At 39.2% G+C, this 25,225-nt stretch overlaps 5 protein-coding genes across 13 annotated transcripts in view; 1 reads left to right on the top strand and 4 right to left on the bottom strand.

Moving 5' to 3' along the window:
• LOC127531990 (zinc finger protein OZF-like) overlaps positions 1-9,358 on the bottom strand; it is a 176,752-nt gene extending 167,394 nt beyond the window's left edge. The window contains exon 1 of one of the 3 annotated variants that reach the window (XM_051942876.1): positions 9,224-9,358. The gene's annotated coding sequence lies outside the window, so the exon portion shown is untranslated. The other 2 variants (XM_051942872.1, XM_051942882.1) reach the window with 2 other exon arrangements.
• Positions 1-15,723, top strand: part of LOC127531982 (zinc finger protein 883-like) — a 111,123-nt gene extending 95,400 nt beyond the window's left edge. The window contains exons 1-3 of one of the 4 annotated variants that reach the window (XM_051942779.1): positions 12,173-12,482; positions 13,357-14,073; positions 14,289-15,723. In XM_051942779.1, coding sequence (XP_051798739.1) covers positions 12,278-12,482; positions 13,357-14,073; positions 14,289-14,455 — 1,089 coding nt within the window. In that variant the 5' untranslated portion in view covers positions 12,173-12,277 and the 3' untranslated portion in view covers positions 14,456-15,723. Of the gene's footprint in view, positions 1-12,172; positions 12,483-13,356; positions 14,074-14,288 lie in introns of those variants that run through there. The other 3 variants (XM_051942780.1, XM_051942781.1, XR_007939215.1) reach the window with 3 other exon arrangements.
• The window catches only part of LOC127531938 (NACHT, LRR and PYD domains-containing protein 12-like), a 452,657-nt gene that overhangs the window by 231,954 nt on the left and 195,478 nt on the right, over positions 1-25,225 (bottom strand). The gene's annotated exons all lie outside the window — the stretch shown is intronic.
• LOC127531958 (NLR family CARD domain-containing protein 3-like) overlaps positions 1-25,225 on the bottom strand; it is a 93,373-nt gene that overhangs the window by 29,483 nt on the left and 38,665 nt on the right. The gene's annotated exons all lie outside the window — the stretch shown is intronic.
• LOC127531961 (gastrula zinc finger protein XlCGF57.1-like) overlaps positions 3,761-25,225 on the bottom strand; it is a 34,099-nt gene continuing 12,634 nt past the window's right edge. Inside the window, exons 3-5 of one of the 4 annotated variants that reach the window (XM_051942641.1) lie at positions 20,819-22,354; positions 20,222-20,461; positions 3,977-4,101 (exon numbers count right to left, since the gene is read on the bottom strand). In XM_051942641.1, the coding sequence (XP_051798601.1) occupies positions 4,096-4,101; positions 20,222-20,461; positions 20,819-22,354 (1,782 nt within the window). In that variant the 3' untranslated portion in view covers positions 3,977-4,095. Of the gene's footprint in view, positions 4,341-18,618; positions 20,462-20,818; positions 22,355-25,225 lie in introns of those variants that run through there. The other 3 variants (XM_051942639.1, XM_051942638.1, XM_051942640.1) reach the window with 3 other exon arrangements.

Genomic DNA, 25,225 nt, shown 5'->3' with positions numbered 1-25,225 from the left:
AAACTGTTGCCTAACAGGGATTACATTACACTTAGGGTTGCAGAATAGGCCCTCTGCTCTATCCACCTTTTGGAGGGACTCCTAAACCCCCGGGTTTTCTAACCCAGAACAGAGTATCCAGCCAGAGATTCTATCCTCTGTGGATCAGTGACTTTTTCCATTTCCATTAACCTTAGCGCTTCTTCATCATTTTCATCCTTTTTATTTCCATTAACCTTAGCACTTCTTCATCATTTTCATTTCTTCCAGAAGCACATTCAATTTTGTATACTAGAACACACAGGAGGAATTCTGACAACAGTTTTGGAATAGCCAATAGCAGACTTTGATGTCAACAGGCGTCTGCTTACCTTTTATAGGGCGCCCAAGTTGTCAAAAAGTCCTTTGTATGTCCGTTGTTTGTTCAAATGTACGTCTATTGTCAATTCTCCTTCTCCATCCGGGTCACGGCACCAAATTGTTGGAAATCAGCCTATCCTACAATTAAACAAACCAACAAAATATGTGTAAGGCTGTTTCCGCCCAGTTCTTTTGATGGAGTAGTCAGGAGACTTCTTCTTAAAATCAAAAGTATTTATTACAGCAAAATTGAATGTGCGATACAGAGCCTGGGCCTGAATCCTCTGTCCCTAACCGACAAGAAGTGTTCAGTCCAGTTCGGATGGAATCAGACTGCTAACTGTTCCTGACCCAGTCTTCTTATACTCCTAACAGTGTTGTATAGCTATTCTAATCAGGCCGGCCGCCCCTTCCGATGCTGCGTTGTTCCGCTGTCCTCTGTCACAGCTGATGTTTTGTCATTACGCTCACGTAGGAATGACTTCGCTTCTGCAAAGCAAGATTAGAAACTGCACATACAACTCGCTCATGTTCTTTACTGATTACAGCTTACGTCAAAAACTATCTGTACCTTTATTATCAAAAACTGTCTGTACTTTTGATTATCAATCACTTTATGTCTTGATCATCCTTGGTTTCAATCACGAGTAATAAGTAAAATAAAGCTGGACTTATCTCTTTGTTTCATTACAGTCACACCATTGGGTTAATGAATGCTCTTGACCTTCCTATTCCTCAGAACCAATACAACTCTTTAAATATGCACACTGAGCAATTATAAAACACACCATTTCCCACAATAGTATGAGCTTTTTTCCGTCTATTACAAAACCCAGTAGAATAACAAGCAGCAGTGCTACTTTAATCGATAATATTTTTACCAATGACACTCAATATGGATGCACAAATGGATTGCTGATCTGTGACATATCAGACCACTTACCTGTGTTCACGATAAAAGACTGGAAATGTAGGAAAAAACAAAATTCAAGATAGCTAGCCAGAAGCATTTACAGACTGAACAAACAACTAATGCGCTGTTCAACGCCCTGTTGGAACAGGACTGGAGTTCAGTGTACAATGAAGAAAATGCTGACAGTGCATATGAGAACTTTTTAGAAATATTCATTATGTCATTTAATAAATACTGTCCTATTATAAATGATAAGAAGAAGAATAGATACAAAGATTGCCCATGGTTAACCACAGGCTTAAAAAAGGCTTGCAAAAAGAAGAACAACCTGTACGCAAAGTTTATCAAATCAAGAACAAAGGAATCAGAAATTAAATCAGGGCTTAAAGTGAGAAAAAATCCTGAGCCTGAACTTCTAAGATCCAATTTATAGTGTCAATAAACGTATTTAAATGTATTTTAAAACTCACTAAAACACAATATATATGAGATTCTATTAATTCAGAGCAAATATGAGGTCATCTGGTGGAAATGATGCCGATTATGATCCCACTATTTTGTTGTTGCTCAAATGTAAAACCTTACTTGGCCAAAACTTAAGACATTTTCGGAAAAGTGCCAGAAAGTCAGATTTTGTTTGTGTTCAATGTTTCAATAACCGACCCATCACTATAATTGCAAAGGATTAATGTTATGTCGTAGAAGGGGAAAAAATCATGAAAACCAAAGTACAGTATGCATTATTATAAATTTTAAATAATCCTTTATCTTTTCAGTAGATTTAACAAGAACTCAAAACAACACCAACCCACAGAACAAAACTGCTACAAACATATGCGTGCTTTCCTTCATGAAGTGCAGCAATTTTACTTACAACATTACTCAAAGTGTCTAGTCCTCAAAGAGAATATAGAGTGCTGGAGAATACTGTTTGATAAAAATTTGCATATTCCTCTGGAACACTACAAGAGAATAAACTATCATATGTCACTTGCTATAACAACTTTGTATTTCAGCAGGTAATAAAAGTACTAGTATTACTCTTAAATGCAATTTTAGTTATTGCCTCACAATATAAGATACCTCTGAATAAGCTGATGTCATGATGCTGACCTCTCTCAAAACTCTGTAATAGCAAAGAAGTCCGGGCCTTCCCTGATCTGGTTTATCTGGGTCCTGGCAGACAATGGACTGCTCATGCTGAAGAACTTCCTACTCTGGCCTTTTCCTCTGGAGTCAGAAGATCTGATTAAGAAGCCCTCTGTAGCACATAACCACACATACATGTTAGTAACTGCTCATTTGATACAACCTCAATAATCTGTGTGATTAGTTTAAATCATTTGAACTTTCAATTTGAACTGACACACATTTTGTTTTGTTTTTGGTAAGGGAAAAAAATGTATTCCACTCGTATAATTTGTTCAGTTGGCCTTTCAATTTAAATGTTTCTATTTTTTATCTATATTTTGGAAAGAAAAAAACGGTGAAAAGCAGGCTAAGAACATTCTTATTTAACTATCTATCCATTATTCATTTCACACAACCCATACGTTCGTTCTGTTCTGACTAATAATATTTGCTTAAGATTGGAGATTTTTTTTGTTGTGGCTAGACATCATTCAGATGCATAAGGTCACAAAATCTGCTGAGAGCTATTTAACTCATTATTACAAACATCCTATATGTCCTCAAATAAAAAAGGTCATATCACCTAAGCTACATTCAGTTTGTGCATATTTTAACTAAACAGATGTTCTGAGGAGAATAATGGGGACAAATCCGTATGGCTTGATCTTTTGATTTTTTTCCTTTCAAAATAAAATCCCAGCAAAACTAAATAAATGTTTCCTTTTTTCCTTTGCTGTTGTAAAACCACATAGAAAATGTTGAAAGATTAAGAAATCAAACAAAATCAACACCTTCTGTTTTTGTTACTTTTTTAAAATTCAATATCTAAGCCCGTTTGTTTTATTTGTGGCGAAACCATGGGGACTGTGGGCATGCACGCGCATCGCCACTGACGCACTTACGCCAATGGGGCGAGTCAACACACCGCGGCTCAGGGATAGCGGCAGCGGCTGCTCTCTTGTTAATTCAGCAGAGACACATCCTCTCTCCTCTGTCACACAAAGTCTGAGCAAACTTAGTATCTGCGTCTTTGAGCTAAACACAAGCTCCAACGCTATTGACCAGTGATCAGCTGCTCGATTCTTCACGCACCACTCACAGATTGGAGCTCCGTGCGCTCTGGACAGACCAGGCAGCCACAGGGCTGGGACACGTGGAATGGGTCTACAGTCCAAGCAGAAATAAAATAAATAATATGCAATATATATCAATGTGTTTCCAGTAATTCCCTTTAAATATAATTACAAAAACCACCAACAAATATTGCAAATTTGGATTTTGTTTGTGGGATACTGTTATTTCTTATCAGTGGCTCAGCAGCACTGACGATGCCGAACCAAGAGGGTGCAGCACATCGTGCACCCAGCAGTCCGATGCGCACTCGCAGTTAGAAAACTGTGATTGGATAAAAGTTCCATCAGAAAGTCGCATGCCTGGACAGAAGGTGTATATTTTTTAATGTAGGATTTGGAGTTTGATTGATTAAAGCGGAGCAACTGAATGCACAATGACGCACATGCTTGGAGCCTTCGGGACGGAGATGGATGAATTTTTTTAAATGGTACATTTCCATGCGCCGGAAAACTTTAAGCCCTGCATTTAACTGAGTAACCACTTTGAATGGTTTCATTAATTTACCAGTCACGTCTGTCAACGACAGCTTTCCTCTTAATGGATTTTGCAACGAAGCAATGAAGACACTAAACAAGAAATTAGACCTGAATTCTGTGAAGCCGGATCTCAAGGCTTTAAGTTTGTGGAGGACTTCATGAACTTTTACTGAACCCTGCATGGAGAAATCTTCTTGGCAGGGGTTCAGTCTGTGTCCAGTGTGCATACGCTGGTGTCGTTGTAGGGTTCCCTGTTGGTTGGACGTTGGTCCAGACTGGTCAAAGCAGCACTGTTCACCATTGGAAGAGTGCTGACAAGTCTGAGGGTGTTGTCCATCTGTTCTGTTCTGCTTGGAAACAAACACACAAACACAGAGAACGTCAGTGTTTCCTGCAGCAATTGAAGAACTGATGCCTTGCCTGAGATTAGAGAGCACCCCAAATGACATCTGAAGACACTTTTACCTGTTGGAATTTAACATTCAGTTGTCTGATTACATCAGAATTCCTAATCTAACCTACATCCCCAGATTAACCTGGACCCAGATTTCTGTGTCAAATGAATACAGGTTAGACTGAACGATAGCTGATAATGTGTTAACAGAATTCAACTGACCACAGTTGTTCAAAACAGTTTTGAAACAATTTTGCAGCAATATCCAAAATTATCCAATACACAATTGTGTGTACAGACTGTGACTGAGACCAGTCTTACATACCTCACTGTGACACTGATTGAATGCTTTCTTTCCGGTGTGGATCTGCTGGTGTCGTTTCAGGGAACCCAAAGTTGTAAAAGTCTTCTTACACTCATCACATCTGTATGGTCTCTCCCCAGTGTGGACACGTTGGTGAATTTTGAGTTTTGCATTGGAGCTGTAGCGTTTCCCACACTGGTCACAAATGTATGGTTTAACCCAGTGTGGGTCACTTCATGAGCTTTTAACTGTGAGTACATTACAAATAGTTTCCCACAGTGATCACATATCCACACATCATGGCCAGTGTGGATGCGTTGGTGACATTTTAAGCTCTGTTGGTGCTTGAAAAGTTTTTCACAGGAGTCACAGTGGTACCGCTTTCTACCAGAACGGGGGCATTGATGGATCAACAACTGTTCATGTTGGTAAGTTTTCACACACTGATCACAGTTGAATGGTTTAACTCCACTGTGAATGAGTTGATGACTTTTTAACTGACTCTTCAGAGTAAAAGCCTTTCCACATGGATCACAGCTGAATGGTTTAACTCCACTGTGCATAAGTTGATGACTTTTAACTGACTCTTCAGAGTAAAAGCCTTTCCACATTGATCACAGCTGAATGGTTTAACTTCACTGTGCATGAGTTGAATGACTTTTTAACTGACTCTTCAGAGTAAAAGCCTTTCCACATTGATCACAGCTGAATGGTTTAACTTCACTGTGAATTAGTTGATGTCTTTTTAACGCACGCTTGTGTGTAAAAGACTTCTCACACTGATCACAGCTGAACAATTTCACTCCACTGTGAATGAGTTGATGATTTGCCAGATGACTCTTCTGATTAAAAGCCTTTCCACACTGATCACAGCTGAATGTTTTAACTCCACTGTGAATGAGTTGATGTCTTTTAAGCTCCACTTCTGAGTAAAAGCCTTTCCACACTGATCACAGCTGAATGGTTTACCTCCACTGTGATGAGTTGATGTGTTGCTAGATTACACTTCAGAGTAAAAGCTTTTCCACACTGATCACAGCTGAATGGTTTCTCCACAGTGTGAATACGTTTGTGAATTCTGAGCTTTGTTTGCTGTGATAAAAGTCTTGCCACATTGCTTCACAACTGAGTGATTCATCTCTTTTTGCTGTTGTTGCTGAACCATCCTTATCCTCCTCAGAGGTCCGACATCTCCCACTCCATTGCTGTGTTTACATTTCTGTAGCAAAAGACAAAGATAAAAACAGAGGCAGTGTTGGAAGAGCAATCATGAAAAATTTATCCTAAAAGTCTCAATTCCATGTAGTTGGACATGAGGCTGAAACAAGATCAAGAATCTGCAGACATGCTGGCAGCTTGTCATTAGAAACCTAGAAATGTGTCAACAGCACACTCACAATGTCAACAAAACTATTTACAGAGGCCCGATAGTTTCACCTTCAACAACATCAATGTCCAGATTTAGGTCTTAATGGCAGCAGGGTCAATTCACACCACCAACTACTTCTAGTTTCTCCTAGGGGACCAGATGTTTGATACCAGTCCAACTGTAATTCTGCCACTGAAATTTGGATTTGACCCCAACGACCCGGGAAATTTGTTGTGCAGCAGTTACACAAGCGTTCACCATCAAACAACAAAAGCAACAAAACAGTTAAAGGAATAGCAACGATTAAGGAAATGTTTTTAAAATGTAAAAAAACACATTAAACAATTACAAGCAAAATAAAAGCCATTTAAAGAAAATCAAACAAAACATAAGATAGACAGGGACATCGGCAGCAATCTTGGGCATTTAGTCGACGTGGTAAAAGTTTCAATAAACGGCCACCGATGTAATCAGGTAGAGGACTTTTCTTTGGTCTGCACTGTTTGAGACACCAGATTACATTGCCCACATCAAGAAAGGGATTCTGTGGAGAGGCTGACATGAGACAGTTTTTAGTCTCAGCATGTTTAGCCCTAAAATCATGGGAGTCAAACCTGACATAAAAACTGTTTAGACTTTGAGCCAGCTCTAAATCACAATTATAACCAGTGAGCTGAACTCTCTCATTGACGCATTAATTAGTTCCAGTGATCAGATTCATGCCATCCCAGACTGAACTGAGGTTGTTCATTTTGAGCTGAGACTCAACTTTATCTTTGTATTGTCTTTTGTGGGTCCTGATCTCCTACTTTATTTCCTTCTGTCGGTTATACAGATTTAGTGTATTTCCTTCTCTGAAGACTGTTTTCCTTCTGTACAGTAGGTCTTTAAGCTTCTTAGAAAGCCATGGCTTAGTGTTTGGATATAGTTTAACAGTTTTTTCAGGAATAACACTGGTTTCACAGTCTGTGACCCAGCTGCTCACAACATCAGTCGGTTCATCAATATCAGCTGAGGACTCCTTAAACACGTCCCAGTCAGTAACCTCCAGACATCCCTGCAGAGTGTGACAAACTTTCACTCTGATGTTCTGCACTTTGCCTTGCTTCAGTACAGTGGTAGACAGGGATAAGGAGGATGCAGTTGTGGTCAGAGGAACCCAGAGCAGAAGCACCTTTCACATTGCTGTAACAGATCAAAGAGTTTGTCACATCTAGTGGGACATGTTATTTACTGATGGAAGTCTCTCAGTGTGTGTTTTAGTGTGCAGTGGTCTCTGGATGACCTGATGGATAAGCCCACAGGTATTTATTTCACTGGCCTTTGGATGATATCGACAAGTTTCACAAATATCTGAGGAAATTTCTGAGGCAGATATGGAGGGCACAGTGAAGCAGAAAGCAGTTCTAAGTCAGTAGTGAACAGTTTCAGATTTGCACCAGCGCTGTCCTTGTCATTTGGAAGACCCACTTAAGCCCAAGCTTTCATTTGCTGGCTGATGTTGCTTCAATAATTCCACATGTTCTATCCTCTTGATGCCATCTATTTTGTGAAGTGCACCAGTCCCTCCTGCAGCAAAACACTCCCCCAACATGGTGCTGCCACCCCCATGCTTCACAGTTGGGATGGTGTACTCAGGCCATCCTCAGCCAGCATCTTCACAAGGTCCTTTGTTTTTGTTCTGGGGTTGATGAGCACATTTCCCTCCAAAACAATCCTAACCTTAACCAATCTCCATCTTGAGCAGTAGGATGGCTTGACATTCCCATATTGTTGATCTGTGCATGTAATTGTTTGGACAGATAAACGTCAAACCACAGCAATCTGGAAATTGCTCCCAAGGATGAACCACACCTGTGGAGGCCCACAAATGTCTTCCTGATGTCTTGGCTGATTTCTTTAGATTTTCTAATGTCGTCACACAAGGAAGCAGTGTGTTTGAGGTGTGCCTGAAAATACATTTTAATCTATCAAAAGATTTCAAATCCAGGACATCATCATCTTGAAGGAATAGCAATCTTAGTGGATGCAAACTTCTGATTGTGAAGAAAGTAATAAAATTCTCTGAAAAAAATCTCTCTTTCGTTATTCTGGCATTTAAAGATAATTTTGGTCATCTTAACTGACATAAAACAGGAGAAGCATTGCCAGAATTAATGTCAGATCATGTAAATTAAAAAAGGGTTATGTGTCGTTTATACAGTGTAAGTAAACTTCTGGGTTCAACTGTCTGAATTTCTTGAGAAGGAAAAGGCTGGTAAACTCACAATGCTCAAAAGTATTATTCTCTACCAAAGAAAATGCTGCTCTTTACCTTCCTGAACAACTTGCTTGAAAAACAAGACTTTTCTTCCGTCACTTATCTTCATCACCATGTAAGACATTTTCAGAAAGTATGATCAGCAGCTAGTTCAGCCTCAAACAAAAAACAAGCAGCTTCCAAGCAGTCCACCATTATATCCTCAGTACAGCTGCTTCTGCAGAGCTACATCTCTCCAGCCAACGTCACCTGGCTTTGGTCGGCCCATCTAACCAACTGGAGCAACTTTAGACATTTTAAAGAACAAATGAATAATAATAATGTTACAGTGGTATGTTTCTCACTTTTTGTGAAGAATCCATGTTTCCTCCGTTGTTGAGCTCAGACTAAATGGCTGCCAACATTCCTCTGCTCCTCCGTCAGACTCTCCTCCTCCTGCCAATCACCTGTCACATCAAACACATCTTCATTAGGATACCACTCTATACACAAGTGTCAGAGTGTCCCATGTGTTCATCAGCCAACACAGAGGACACATTTCAACTCAATAGTTCACTTTTAGCTCTTTTCAATTTCACCTAAAACTGATACAAATGAACTTAAACTGTTAAAAATAAGGAACATAGACAGAAAACAGACATGGAAAAAGAGAATAAAGAGAACATAAAGATGCTACTGCAGGTGATTCAAGACAGGACTGCTGGTAGAAAACTGTTCATGCTGTAAGTTAGTGAATGTATTTTACTGCTCAGTGTTCTGTTTAAAGGCAGCTCTCACTCTCTGTTCTTTGCACTCTCCCATAGTGTCAAGTGTCCTCCCACTTTCAATGACAGGTGATTCTCATTGATGATTTTTCTCAGAGTTTCTGCAGTTTCCCCACTTGAAAAAGGATGTTTCATCTACCCAGGGTTTGAGCAGGACTCCACTCATCAATCAGACAGTTGCTTTCTTTCTTTTCCCTCTTTTATTTTGCAGTGGTCGCAAATTCATGAGATACAGAGGTGGAAACTTCCATAAGTCCATACGTTTAGTTGATAGATTAAGGTGAAAAACCTTTAAACAGAACACAAAAGGACAATGTTCGCATTACTGCATTCAGCAAATAGTAACAACCATTCCTCATGGACATTTTCACCACATTGGCAAATGCTACTCCACTCAATTTATGTTTGTCAACCTCAACACCACATAAACTGAAGCGACAAATCATGACATGAGCAATATTCAACCCAATACTATACCACACATGAATTTATCTGCATTTTAAAGAGTTGATTTTGAATCACAGTTTAACAAATTACTCTGAGCATTTTTACCAATTTTTTTTTACAGGGTTTATACACCAATCTTGAAGTTAAATTTACTACCATTTAATACCTTTTTTACTACCTTCAGATTTTTTTTACAACCATCAAGACACCGAGTTCCAAGTATTAATCAGAAACTTTTTTTGATATGCACGCAGATTTTGACATACAACACTTACATCATACTTACCACTCTCCAAGGAGACCTAGTTATTTAGCTACAGGGTATTAGTTACAGTCACTGGTGCAATATGAGGTGGGGTGCCTTGCTTCAGAGGCGCTTGAGTGATGGAATGGTATTGGATTTAAACTTACAACCTTCTCAAGATTGACTCCCAACCATTAGGCAACAGCTACTAATACTATAAAAGAAGAGATTCAGACAAAATATTGCACATTTATTTCCTGTCCCCATGGAAGGCTCCACTAGCCCATTAAGAACATGTTTAACAACCACACAAACCAGTAAAAACAAATTGAGACAAGGATTGAACAACCAACTAGGTTTAAATGACCAACAAATCTGCACGCAAATTTTCACAAAACACTTAATCAAAAAGAGAGCAGGGTGACAAAATAAAAAAAATCTTGTGCCAAGTGCCTTAACCTTTCATAAAATAGAGAGAGAGACAGAGACAGAGAGAGACAGACAGAGAGAGAGAAAATAAAAGTCTTACGGCAAGTGCGTCAGCTGCACAGCCTTGTCCTCGTTAGTTTTGTCCATTTGCACCAATTCCTCCTTCTCTTTGTATCTTCTCCTCAGAGAATTTCATTTTGTGATTAGTTCAGCCATTGCAATTTGTCCAATCACCGCAACTTTCCCGCAATTTTGGCCCGCCTCCCGTGAGTTCCACCAATCATAGCAGTTCCCAGCGCAAACGTAATGCACGTATGTCACCGAATTCACTTCCTGTTTATGGTTTGAAGATGCAGACGTGCGATACTAATGTCTCTCATTTACCAATAAAAATTACTGCTGAAGACCGTGATAAACAATTAATTCACTGATGTTCTTCACCAAAGCGGAGCTAAACTGTTTTACAACCGTGCAATATTGTGGTGGAATACAAAAAAGAAAAAAAATCATCGATTTCACTTTTTAAAAAAAAAAAAAATCACGAAACATATTAGAATTGCTGAAATGAGCGGACAACAGACCAGACAAATCACCATGATGGAAACTGTTGCATCCAGATCCATTAGAGCCCTGAAAGAATGAGGTAAATTAGATTAATTATTCCACCAAAGAGTGGAGAGAAATGTCCATGTCGTCCGGAGGGTCGACCACCGCCTGAGCGGGACCCTACCACGGGCAACACGCTTTGTGGTCGGACAACTGGGGCAGACGGGGCGTCTCGGTCTCGCCGCTGAGAGCCACGGCGGAGTTATGTGACGATCAGCGTGTGTGAATCATTTCCTTGTTACCCACATCACTCAAAACGGACTCGGGGATTTGAATGTAGTTTTCAGGGTCGCTCAGAAATGACACAAGGACCAAGTGATTAGACTTCGGCAGTGATACGGCTTAAAGTTTGGATCCACGTATAGGTTGTGGGAGAGCAATCTGCGGACAGATGAGCGCCAATCCGCGATCCCGCAGGCCGCGGTCGCTCTCAGAATACTGAGTAGAAGTGGCATCATCCAGGGAGAGCATGTCAAGTTAGCATTGCAGCAGCTAAGTCAGCTATGTGCTCAGTGCGCACGCGGAGGATTTCAGCTCTCGAACCATAGATATATACAAACGCTCTAACGACCAATTAATGCATTGCTATGACGTCGACGTGAGCGACTGACGAACGTTCCGGTATAAAATTTTGCAAGCAAGATATGTTCTATTTTATTGATGTTTATTTTTTGATCAAAATGAAACAGCTCATTGTCTAAAAGAAAAAATAATGCAAGTAACGGAATCCTGCACAGTTTGCCGCAGATCTTGATGCTTTCCCAACAGAAACTCGCGGCCACTTTGTTTGAACGCGGTCTTTCATTCTCAGTTCCTCCTTCGTGCTGCGTGTGTCCCCTTTTTTGCCGCCGGTGCCAAACCTGCAGCCGCAGATTTGTTCCGCCCCAGCTGAGTGTAGGAGCTGTGCGAAAATGCTTCTCCTTTGAGTTGACTCCCTGATTGAAAGCTTCTTTGAATGCTTCAAACAGTCATTCTCTAATATCAGCCCAGAAAAACGGATCAAAGTGGGTTGTAAGTCAGTCTGGAGCCGCTGATTTCCCCAAAGACATTTTCATTCCAGCTCTATCAATCTCTCCAAACACGTGCTTTTAAAGTCAGTCTGAGGGATAAATGCTTTGACTTTTTAAGAAACAAAAGAAGAGGGGGACTAATTTTACTGTTCAAGGTAAGATGGGAAAAGTAAGAAGGCACTTCAGTGGTGCAAGAAGAGACTCAACTTTCTCATGACCACAGGACTGCATAAGAAAATATCGAGGATTCTCTCAGGACTATGAGTAACATCCAGTAGGTGGCAGCAATACGCCAGTGATGCGTCTAGTCTGCCTAATTCAATGAGGAAGAAGAAAGTAACTCAGTGTTTCTGCGGGAACTTCACAGTGTGACACCCGGCGGATGTAAACAAAGAAGCATGAGCAGAGTTAGCTTCACTACTGTGTGGACTGAGCTATAAAACGGCTGTATTATAGTATGAATGAGAAATATCAGAGCGATAAAGTAACGATGTGTTCAGTTGAGTATCTGAGAGAGTTGATCAGCGACAGACTAGCTGCTGCTGCTGGAGAAATATTCTCCGAGTTTGAAAAAACCATCGTCCAGTACCAGGAGGAGATCGATCGTCAGCGCAGACTGCTGGATGTCATCTGGAAACCACACATCCCCTTACAGCCCATAGGTGTGTATGTGTTTTGATGGTGAAGAATTCCACTTCTAGCATGTAGAACATCATGAAGTGTTCAGATGAACTGAGACACACTGTGAGGAAGAGAGAATGGGCTCATAATATGGAGTCTGTTAGTTGATGCTGTGTGGAGTTTTAAAAACGTGATCGTTGTGTTGATTGACCCTGGAAGCAAGAACCAAAGTTTCCTGTTCAGAGGTGCTGGAAGTGTTTATCTGAACTACTCCACACTGACAGCAACTGCATTGTGTTATCAAACAGTTTAATAATAAAACTCTGACAGAGGACTCAGTCATTCCATCATTTCAGTCCAGAGACATAATTCCATGTATCGAGATCATTCATGATCTAAAGAAAGCGCACGTACAGAGTTAGAGAGTATAGAAGTCATGTGTTCAACTGCATTCCACTATTAACATGTTGGGTTTCACTGATGAGTCAAATCAACAGTACAGTAACCAGCAGTAAAATAAGAATAACATTAAAATCCAAATGTCCTGACAGGTTTGAAGGCTGAAGAGGACAGCAGCTTTATTCAGACAGATTTTAACGGATCCCCATCAAACCTGTCTGTGTGGTGTGTAGAAAAGTACCCAGTGGTGTTTACCATTAGAACTTTGTGATCCTGTATCCACTGTGGAACAACGTGTTCATAGAAATGTTCAGTCATTTGGAGATGCTTGTATCATTCCTGCTGCTGTTTCATGGCTCAAAGACTTCTATTATAAACCATCATATTCTTTTGCATCAAACATTCAACTGTTGAGCTGAATTTGTTGGAGACAGCCAGTCCTGGACAAAGTGACAGATGTGTGTTCTCTCATCATCACAGTAGTAACCATTATCTTTTGTCTCTTTTTCCCTCCAGAGCTCCCACAGTCTTATGTCTGTGAGAATGAGAAGACTGTTGTTGACCATCAGCCCCATGACCAGGAGAGAAACTCCATGGTGGACCATGAGGACCCAGAGCCTCCACGGATTAAAGATCAGCAGGAGGAACTCTGCACCAGTCAGGACCAATCAAACCCAGAGATTTCTCAAATTAAAATGGAACAGGAAGAATTGTGCACCAGTCTGGACCAATTAGACCCAGGGTTACCACAAATTAAAGTGGAACAGGATGAACTCTGCTCCAGTCAGGAGGAAGACTTAATAGGATTGAAACAGGAGACTGATACCTTTGAGGTGACTCCTGCTGATGAGGAAAGTGACCACAGTGAACCAAAACCAAACAGTGATCAGCTCCTGTTTCACATCTCTTGTGTAGCTGAGAGCCCAGATCAGGAAGGAAGCAAGGATGTAGACTCAGGATCAACTAGATGTATCGAGCAGAAACCAAGACATCAGAGTAACAACAGTCACAGTAATGATGTAGACAATGCTCCAACATCAGCGAGACAGTGTGATAATGACAAGGCAAGAAAATGTACAACATGCGAGGTGTGTGGAAAAGCTTTTAGGCGTAAATCAAATTTAATTAGACATCACAGAACTCACACAGGTGAGAAGCCGTATTCTTGTGAAACCTGTGGAAAAAGCTTCAGTCAACGGCACTCTTTGACTGACCACATGAGATGTCACACAGGTTCAGCCAACAGTCCTATTTGACTGAACACATGAGACGTCACACAGGTGAGAAACCATATGTTTGTAACATTTGTGGAAAAAGATTTTCTAGTTCATCAGGACATTATAAGCACATGGCAGTTCACAAAATGGGAAAGCCATATTCTTGTGGAACCTGTGGAAAAAGCTTCAGTCAACGGCGCTCTTTGACTGTCCACTTAAGACGTCACACAGGTGAGAAGCCATATTCTTGTGGAACCTGTGGAAAAAGCTTTAAACATAGTTATCAATTAAAAGCCCACATGAGAATCCACACAGCTGAGAAGTCTGATCCTGAAACATCTGTGAAAAATAAAGAAGAACTAAGCTTGAAACAACATGTAAGAATTGGTACAGGTTAAAAGTAGATGTTTTAGATTTAAAGCAGCTTTAGTCTGTGCTTCAACAACAACTGTGAGGAAGTATGTAAGCAATCCTTGATGATTAGACCAGATGGAGTCTGGACTGTGGTGGTGGTGGAGCAGGCAGAAGAACCAAACTGAATGTCTGGATGGATATGGTATTGGTACAGACTGCTACATTTCTGCTATCATGACATCCTTCATCAGCAGAGCACTGATTGGAGATAATGTGAAGCTGTTTGGAACATTTTCACATCCTGCTGAGAGAACATGGCTGTTCAGGTGTGAACATACTGCTGGAATCCACTCAGCTTGAGCTCTGCTGTCTTTCTAGTAAAAGGAGGCAACGAGATACAGAGACATTGTGACAGTAGGACACAACAGAGTGTGTCACTGCAGCAGAGGAGATCTGGACGTGAAATAAAGTTGTAATAAAACGTCTACAGCTCCATGACTGCTTCATGAAATGTTTTGAATGTTTTCAAACAGATGAACATTTACAAGTTGTTTCATAATTAATGTAACATTGAAGAGCCCCAGCAAGAATAACTCTGAGTCAGATGTCAAAGACATAACCAACATTATTATGTTTTCAAGCAACAGACATGTGGTTTTACTAGTAGTAGCTGATACACTCCTGCAAATGTCAAAACCAGAAATGTTAAAAACAGGTGAAGCTGTGCTGCAGTTTCTGCTGGTTACATAAAGGTCTTATGCTATTTATTTCTTCTGTTGTCACCACATAGGTCATCTGTGTGATTTGTTAGTAGGATCTCATTGTGTCGTCATACAGCACATCGAACCCTTGTATTGTCTGAACGTCCTGAACACTCCTCCTGTCCTCAGGGTCAGAAATGACCTGCCTCCACTGAGCCTCTAAAATAGAGCAGCTTAATGGAATTTTTAACCAAAAATCTATTTTACATGAAGAAACAACCTGTCATGCATCACACACTTTGTGAATGCCTGTTTTTGCTTCCTCAGAGGGTAGAAAGACTGTATTTAATCAGTGAACACCATTCGTTTTTATTCCATTGTTCATGCTGTAACTGTTTTCTTTCTTTAAGTAGAGGTTTATTATCACTATTATTGCTGCTAAAGGTACTGCATAGGTGTAAACATTTCTTGTTTTGCAAGAGATAATACTTCTATAGCCTAATAAAGTACCAGAAATGTGCAGAAATGAACTTGAAATGCATTTTTGAAGGGAAACAACAGTGTACTGTATACTGTACAATGGAATATAAAACTACAAAACTCAACTACCAGATACTAGTACTCTCTCATTTTTTGGGTCATTGCTCCCACCCGAAAGATGCATAACCTACATCAATCATAAGAATAGAAAAAATAACAGATTCAAGCAAAAATATTCCAACATATTAAGCTCTAATTAACACATGGAGGACAGAATGCAACTGTATTTGTCACACGTGCAGCACACAGTATTTGTTTTACAGTCCTTCTTGTTACTCCTGGATGACTAAAAAAAATCTAATCTCTGACCTGCTGGGAACTGAAACCTGAAAACTGCCCTCATGGCTTCAGCAATATCAGATTAGTCCATATTAATTTGAAAATCTGCAAATATGACAATCTCAACAGTCCAGAAGTAGCCAGGGTGTAGAATCTTGACCCCACTATGTATTATGCTAGTTATTTAGTGTTTTGTAACCTCGGTCACTTTTCCATGGGGGTCAATTTTCTATCTGACACCGGGTAAAAAATGACCTGAAGACAGTCTTTGTACCCTGGTGGTGTACAGCTTTGATGAAAATATAAACAAAAACAATGTTTCACTTTTTCTAATGTTGGGGTCACTTGAGGAAAAGTGATCAAATTTCAAGTTGAAAAAGGTCATTTAGGGGCCGTTCTATGCTATTAAACATGGTGGCCTGGTTCATTTTGACCCGAAGACAGCACGAAGGTTCAAACAACAGCAAATCAGTAAAAGTATTTTCCAGTTGAGTATGCTAAGAATTTACCTCAAGTTTAAATAATGAGTCCACAGTATTATTAGTTATTTAAAGAAATGCATGAGCAGAATTAGCAACAAAAATGACTAAAATGAGACACAAAATGAACATCTCATTTGGATCATTTTGTACATTTCAGTCTGTTTTTAGGGGAAAAAAAGTGTCATAAATCAGACTGTAAATGATCTATGAACAAAGCTCTCTGTAAAAAGCCTCAGAATGTAGAATAGAATAAATGTGGACAGTTTCATGACTGTAAGAGAAGATTTCTGGATCATTTTGTGTCTCATTTGTGTCATTATGTGTTTAATTTTGGTAATTTTATGTGTTTGTCTGTTTCTATACATTTTGCATCTTTTCATGTTACTTTTTCTTTCATTTTGACCATTTTGTGGTTCATTTTGGTGACTTTGTGTGTTTTTGAGTTTGTTTTTGTTTTGACCATCAGGAACCATCAGAACTATTGGAAACCACCAAAAACCATCAAGAATGGTCATTGCTGGTGGTTCCCGGTGGTCATTTTGTGTCTCATTGAGGTTCATTTCGATCGTTTTGTGTCAGACCTCGGTCAGTTGTTGTCTTTAGGGTTGTTTTGACTCGACAAGCTTTGTGTGTTAAACTGACTTTCTCAAGTGTTTCCATGTTTTTCTTCAGAATATGGAATGTGGTAACAGTTGTTAGTTCTTCTCTCTGACATCACAATGGACTTTTAAAAAATGCATTTACTGTCTTAGTACTTGTTCTCTGTGTAATGACAGTAAAGTTGGATCTAATCAAATCTATAAAATGACCAAAATGAGACAAATGGACAAAATGTTTGTTTTTTTTACCAAAAAGAGCGTTGAAGACAAAAATGAGCACACCCCCCCCCCCCAAAAAAAACAAAAAAAACAAAAAAAAAAACAAAGTGGAGCACAAAGTGTCCATAAAGAGATGTAAAATAACCAACATGAAGCACAAAGTTTTAACAACAATAAAGAAATGCAAAGTGAGACTGGAGTGGCAAAAATCAGACAAAAATGTCCAAGAATTTCACAAAAACAACCATAAACAGGAGCAACATTAACAAAATGAGACAAAAAACGAGCAAAATCAGCCACAAAATTACAAAATGGACATAAAAAAAGACCAAAAGTGGCCACAATGGGACTAAAATTAAGCAAAAACGACAAAAATGACCAAAACCAGGCACAAAAATTCGCAACAAAATGACAAAAATGAGACACAAAATGTACAAAATGAAAAAAACAATCTTAAACTGGTGCAAAATGACTAAAATGAGAGATAAAATGAGCAAAACAGACCAAAAAAAGATGAGAAATGAAACAGAAATGGCTGATGAGTCACAGAATGGACAAACTGACATGAAATGACTAATATGAGCAACATGAACAATTTTAAACAAAAACAACCTGATAGACACATGAAATGAATCATAAAATGACCAAAATGGTACAAAAACAACATAGAGATGTAACATTACCTAAATTAGACACATAAATGACCAAAACTTGATGCAAAATAAACAAAATTACCACAAAAAACATGAAAAGATGCAACATGTTTAAAAACGGACCAAAAGATGTAAACTGATCAAAATTAAACACATTCTGACACAAAATGACCAAAATTAGCCTCAAAATGACCAGATTGATCCAGAAATCTTTACTAACATTCATCACGGTCCAAATTTATTCTATTCAACATTCTGAAGGAGGTTTGTTCATAGATCATTTACTGTCTGATTGATACATTTTTTTCTAAAGACATGCTGAAATGCACAAAATGATCCAATAAGATGCAAAATGACCAAAATTGAACAAAAACAACCTTAAAGTGATGGAAAATGACCAAAATGAGAGATAAAATGAGCAATTCAGAGCAAAAATGAGATGAAAACTGAAACAGAAATGGCCACTGAGTCACAGAATGATGAAATAGACGTGAACTGACCAAAAGAACTAACAAGATGAACAATTTTAAACAGAAATAAACTTAAAACACACAAAATGACCAAAATGAACCACAAAATGGTCAAAATTGAGGCGCAAAATGACCAAAATGGAAGAAAAATAACATGAAAATATGCAAACTGTTTAAAACCAGACAGAAAGACGTAAACTGAACAAAACAAAACACATAATGACACAAATGAGACACAAAATGATGCAGAAATCTTCTCTTCCAGTCATGAAACTGTCCACATTTATTCTATTCAACATTCTGAGGGTTTTTACAGAGAGCTTTGTTTTGTTTACTGTCTGTGGACCTGGAAGGAGCAGCTTCATATCTGGAAAAAAGATTCACAATCAACGGTTTGTTTAACAGAAGAGATCATCTTAGTTCAAAGTGGCACCAAATCCATGTCATGTTTGGGTCGTATGTTGGCCTTTAACTTTGAGCAGGTGTGTTATTATTTACAGTGTTTATGGTAGAATGTGGCCGTTTTAATGGCAGATCACATGGAAGTAACATGAGCCAGTTTGAAATAGTGAGTTATGCAGAAGAACAACATAAAGAAGAAATTCAAAGTTTTTAATCAGTAAATATGTTAGATTATATTTTGAATCTATTTTGTGTACTTGTTGATGAAAAACGTTTCATAAAAGAAACCTTAATAATGATGCATTTTAATGTTTTAACCCTCCTGTTGTCCTCATTTACAGGCAAAAAAAAAAACATTGTTTCCTTGTCTAAAAAAATAAAAATCAAAAAATTCAGCCAAAAAAATTCCCCAAATTTCTGAAAATTTGCAAAACCTTCAGGAAGAAAATTCCAGTAATTTCTTAAGTTTTCTTTTCAAAAACATCCCCCAATTTGGAAAGAAAATTTGTTGTAAATATTTTCCAAAAAAATGAGTAAAAATTTTCCAAAAAAATCCTAAAAATATCTAAAGAGATTACATATATTTCAGTAAAACGTCTAATATTTTCTTTAAGAACATTCACATAAAAATCAACCAAAATCCCTTCTTTAGAAATATTTTTAATTTTTCTTTATTTCCACCTAAAATGTTCAAAGATTTCCCAAAAATGTTGAAAACGTGGACATCAGAAGTTTCACTGTGAAAATCTATTTTTTTTCCCCACATTTTCAAACTTTAAAACAACTCAATTTTGAAGAAAAAAAAAAACATTGAAAAAGCCACTATCTACAGACATATACACCCTCTGTCAAATGTTTTAGGACACTTTCTTATTCAAATCAATTAGTACCTGTCCTAAAACTTTTGACAGGGGGTGTATATGTGGTCATGGTTCCATGATGCCAATGTCATGGTAATGACTGGATGCAGCTAATTTACAAAGAAATGATTCTAAACTACATGTCAACTTTCAAAGATTCTACTTTTCATCTAACAATTTATGTTTTTGTATTTCAACTCACACATAATCTGAGATTATTTGATCTACTTGTTCAATATTAGAGATTCTTCATCACTGTCCTGAGAGAGAGAGACATAGATGATAGATAGATATGAATCCTAAGGCCAGTAATCTCCTAAATTAATTATGATTAATCATCAGAGAATCACTGAACCAGCTCTGCATCTAACGGGTTCCTGCAGCCCAGAGGGATCTGAGGAATGATTAAGCTGGTAATTGAAGAAATTTGCCCTGCTGCTCACTGCCTCCATCCAGACGTCTATCCCTCTACCACTGATAATTCATTTAACTGAGTAACCACTTTGAATGGTTTAATTAATTTACCAGTCATGTCTGTTAAAGACAGCTTTCTTCTTAATGGATTTTGCAACGAAGCAACGAAGACACTAAACAAGAAATTAGACCTGAATTCTGTGAAGCCGGATCTCAAGGACTTTAAGTTTGTGGAGGAATTCATGAACTTTTACTGAACCCTGCATGGAGAAATCTTCTTGGCAGGGGTTCAGTCTGTGTCCAGTGTCCATACGCTGGTGTCGTTGTAGGGTTCCTTGTTGGTTGGACGTTGGTCCAGACTGGTCAAAGCAGCACTGTTCACCATTGGCAGAGTGCTGACAAGTCTGAGAGTTTTGTCCATCTGTTCCATTCTGATTGGAAAACAAACACACAAAAACAGAGAACGTCAGTGTTTCCTGCAGCATTGAAGAACTGATGCCTTGCCTGAGATAGAGAGCACCCCAAATGACATCTGAAGACACTTTTACCTGTTGGAATTTAACATTCAGTTGTCTGATTACATCACAATTCCTAATCTAACCGACATCCCCAGATTAACCTGAACCAGATTTCTGTGTCAAAACGAATACAGGTTAGACTGAACGATAGCTGATAATGTGTTAACAGAATTCAACCGACCACAGTTGTGAAACAATTTTGCAGCAATAGCCAAAATTATCCAATACATAATTGTGTGTACACTGTGACTGAGACCAGTCTTTACATACCTCACTGTGACACTGATTGAATGCTTTCTTTCTGGTGTGGATCTGCTGGTGTTGTTTCAGGGAACCCAAAGTTGTAAAAGTCTTCTTACACTCATCACATCTGTATGGTCTCTCCCCAGTGTGGACACGTTGGTGAACTTTGAGGTGTGCAATGTCGCTGTAGCGCTTCCCACACTGGTCACAAATGTATGGTTTAATCCCAGTGTGGGTCACTTCATGAACTTTTAACTGTGAGTATCGTACAAATAGTTTCCCACAGTGATCACATACGTACACATCATGTCCAGTGTGGATGCGTTGGTGACGTTTTAAGCTCTGTTGGTGCTTGAAAGTTTTTTCACAGGAGTCACAGTGGTATCGCTTTCTACCAGAATGGGGGCATTGATGGATCAACAACTGTACATGTTGAGTAAAGGTTTTCACACACTGATCACAGTTAAATGGTTTCACTTCACTGTGAATGAGTTGATGACTTTTTAACTGACACTTCTGAGTAAAAGCCTTTCCACACTGATCACAGTCGAACAATTTCACTCTACTGTGAATGAGTTGATGTGTTGCTAGAGTACTCTTCTTAGTAAAAGCCTTTCCACACTGATCACAGTTGAATGGTTTAACTCCACTGTGAATGAGTTGATGACTTGTGAGAGTACTCTTGCGAGTAAAAGCCTTTCCACACTGATTACAGTTGAATGGTTTCACTCCACTGTGAATGAGTTGATGTGTTGCTAGAGCACTCTTCTGAGTAAAAGCTTTTCCACACTGATCACAGCCAAACAATTTCACTCCACTGTGAATGAGTTGATGTGTTGCTAGATTACTCTTCTTAGTAAAAGCCTTTCCACACTGATTACAGTTGAGTGGTTTAACTCCACTGTGAATGAGTTGATGACTTGCTAGAGTACTCTTGTGAGTAAAAGCCTTTCCACACTGATTACAGTTGAATGGTTTCACTCCACTGTGAATGAGTTGATGTGTTGCTAGATTACGCTTCTGAATAAAAGCCTTTCCACACTGATCACAGCTGAATGGTTTAACTCCACTGTGAATGAGTTGATGGCTTTTTAAGTGACTCTTGTGAGTAAAAGGCTTTCCACACTGATCACAGCTGAATGGTTTAACTCCACTGTGAATGAGTTGATGGCTTTTTAAGTGACTCTTGTAAGTAAAAGACTTTCCACACTGATCACAGTTGAATGGTTTAACTCCACTGTGAATGAGTTGATGGCTTTTTAAGTGACTCTTCTGAGTAAAAGCCTTTCCACACTGATCACAGCTGAATGGTTTAACTCCACTGTGAATGAGTTGATGTCTTTTTAATAGAGTCTTGGTAGGAAAAACCTTTCCACACTGATCACAGCTGAATGGTTTGTTCACAGTGTGAATACGTTTGTGAATTCTGAGCTTTGTTGCTGTGATAAAAGTCTTGCCACATTGCTCACAACTGAGTGATTCATCTCTTTTTGCTGTTGTTGCCGAACCATCCTTATCCTCCTCAGAGGTCCGACATCTCACTCCATTGCTGTGTTTACATTTCTGTAGCAAAAGACAAAGATAAAAACAGAGGCAGTGATGGAAGAGCAATCATGAAAAAATTTAGCCTAAAAGTCTCAATTCCATGTAGGGCTGAATGATTTATCGTTTTCCGATCAAAACCGCAATTTCTGAAAGCGCGATCATGTGATCGTCAAAGCGCCGTTTTTTTTGAAGTGCCCCTGACTGACCCAGGATCTGTTGTGTTGACTATTTTGTGGCACATGCCCCTACGGCCAAGCTGACCAATCAGAAGCGACATGCTCCTCGTGGACAGGTCACGCTAACCAATCAGTATTAACCGGCTCCTCGTGTTTTGAAATGGCGTCAGCGGAACCAGAAGCGGAGTTAATCCCCAAGAAAAGCGGCACAGCGGTCATTTGGGAGTATTTCGGTTACGAGGCTGCAGACATTCACCAGAAACAGGTACTGCGCAAAGCTTGCCGCTCTAAAGTTGTATGGAATTAATTTCCTATCATAATTCAAGAGCATTTTAAATTGATTTGAGGGCAGCATTTATCAATTTCATTCTCAGATTTTGTGATATTGTCTCTTAGAACTCTGCTCTCGCGCTCAAATTTGCTCTGCGCGTGCTCAAACGGTGTCCTCTTACTCGGTTACTATGCTGCTCGCGCAGATTTCCTGCGCTCAAACTCAAACTCTTCCTCTTGTTCTCACGGAACTTCTGCTCACGGATCTCTGCTCTGCTCTCAGATTTTCTGTGTATCAACGCTGTCAACCAATAGAAGGCCGGCTAGCTTTGACCAATCAGATTATCCCTGTTTGTATACGGGTGCGTTCGCTGTTTTCTGAGGAGCGTCGCATACGGGCGGGCACTCTTTCAACAGGTTTTATCCACTCCCTACCTCCGGGACTGTAATAAATGTGATTTCGTTTATTTTTTTGACCACTGTTGGAATAAAATATAATTCAATGCATACAACAGCGTCCGAGCTTCTCATTAAAATGGCTATATTGTATAATAATAGCGGCATCGAACACTGCTCTTTGAGGTGTCCTGGTGGAGAAAACAATGTCACCATCCTGAAGCTAGCAGCGGGACAGCAGACGGCTGCCATCTTGGTCCGGTCATCGTATTTCCAGTTCAGCAGCAGAAAGAACCAGATGCTAGAGCACTGTGCCGCATATTCGTGTTCAAATCGCCGGATCGTCGAAAACAGCGCACGAGGGATTACTTTTCACAAGTAAGATTGAACATTACTATTGGTTGTATTTTGTGAATCGAATATTACTGTGCTGTATTTATGGCCACCAGTGAAATCATGGCCAGCTAGCTAGGCTATGTTTACTGCTGGTGTTGACCCGTCTGTGAACTGAGACTTTATAAGTCATATTCCATAATACTGACTTAGATTACAACTGACACAGGAAAGCTAAAATATATATTACTGGTATAACATTGACCAGCAAATTTTACACAGGTGGCACAGACTGTATTGTTCACATGTAATTCACCCTAACAACAGTAAGCTACCTCTAATGTGTCATACCCACCCACTTACTTAAAAATACAGACAACTGAACATCTGACTGTAGAATAGTTTGCAAACAAGGTTATTTACAGTTTAAGCAGTTTGGGTTCATTATCAACAGATATGCATCAAAATAGGAGTTTTGTTGAAGAAAGGTTGGAAGAAATTTGAAGAAAACCTCTTGACCGCTTTTGTAAGATGTTTTTGTATAGACTCTCCCAAATCTTCCATTTTCATTTTGAAGGTGATGTGTGCCGTGCAAGCTTGGTCAGAGATGCTGTACCATCATCATTTGACGAGAGCTCCCACCTTCTAGCTCTGAAAAACAATGGAGGCCTACTGATTCCATCACAAGGCACAGTGAAGGTTTGATTTTATAATCTTGTTTATTTTTTTATATTTGCATGTTAAAGTTGCTTTGTTCTTTATTTTCTCTGTACTGTAAAGTGTCTTTTAGCACTGTGTAAAGCGCTATATAAATATAATTTTTAAAATTATTATTATAAGGTGCTGAGAGTTGCAGAGAGGGTGATTCGCCAGGCTTCAACAAAGCAAGCTCCAAAGGTGTCAACAGTCACACACAACGTCTGGGAGGAGATTGGAATGGAGGTGGTTTTTCTGCTTGGGGAACACATTGAAGAAACACAGTTTGGTATCGACAACCAACATTCCAGCTTGTTGTCATTGGTTGTGTCCGTGGCTGCACCATGTTGCCAGACTTACACACGTGGACAAAATTGTTGGTACCCCTCAGTTAAAGAAGGAAAAACCCACAATTCTCACTGAAATCACTTGAAACTCACAAAAGTAACAATAAATAAAAATTTATTGAAAATTAAATAATCAAAAACAGCCATTACTTTTGAATTGTTGATTAACATAATTATTTAAAAAAACAAACTAATGAAACAGGCCTGGACAAAAATGATGGTACCTCTATAAAAGATTGAAAACTATTTGACCAGAGTGACATGATTAACTCAGGTGTGTCATTTAATTGACATCACAGGTGTTTCCAAACTCATAATCAGTCAGTCTGCCTATTTAAAGGGAGACAAGTAGTCACCCTGCTGTTTGGTGAAAAGGTGTGTACCACACTGAACATGGACAACAGAAAGCGAAGGAGAGAATTGTCCCAGGACATCCGAAAAAAAATTATAGACAAACATCTTAAAGGTAAAGGCTATAAGACCATCTCTAAACAGCTTGAAGTTCCTGTGACAACAGTGGCTCATATTATTCAGAAGTTCAAGACCCACGGGACAGTAGCCAACCTCCCTGGACGTGGCCGCAAGAGGAAAATTGATGACAAATTGAAGAGACGGATCGTTGGAATTGTATCCAAAGAGCCCAGAGCAACCTCCAAAGAAATTAAAGGTGA

The sequence above is a fragment of the Acanthochromis polyacanthus genome, chromosome 22 (assembly GCF_021347895.1).
Source record: "Acanthochromis polyacanthus isolate Apoly-LR-REF ecotype Palm Island chromosome 22, KAUST_Apoly_ChrSc, whole genome shotgun sequence".
NCBI classification, from domain to species: domain Eukaryota; kingdom Metazoa; phylum Chordata; class Actinopteri; family Pomacentridae; genus Acanthochromis; species Acanthochromis polyacanthus.
The sequence above is the reverse complement of the archived record's forward strand: the minus strand, read 5'-3'. Positions and strand labels throughout refer to the sequence as shown.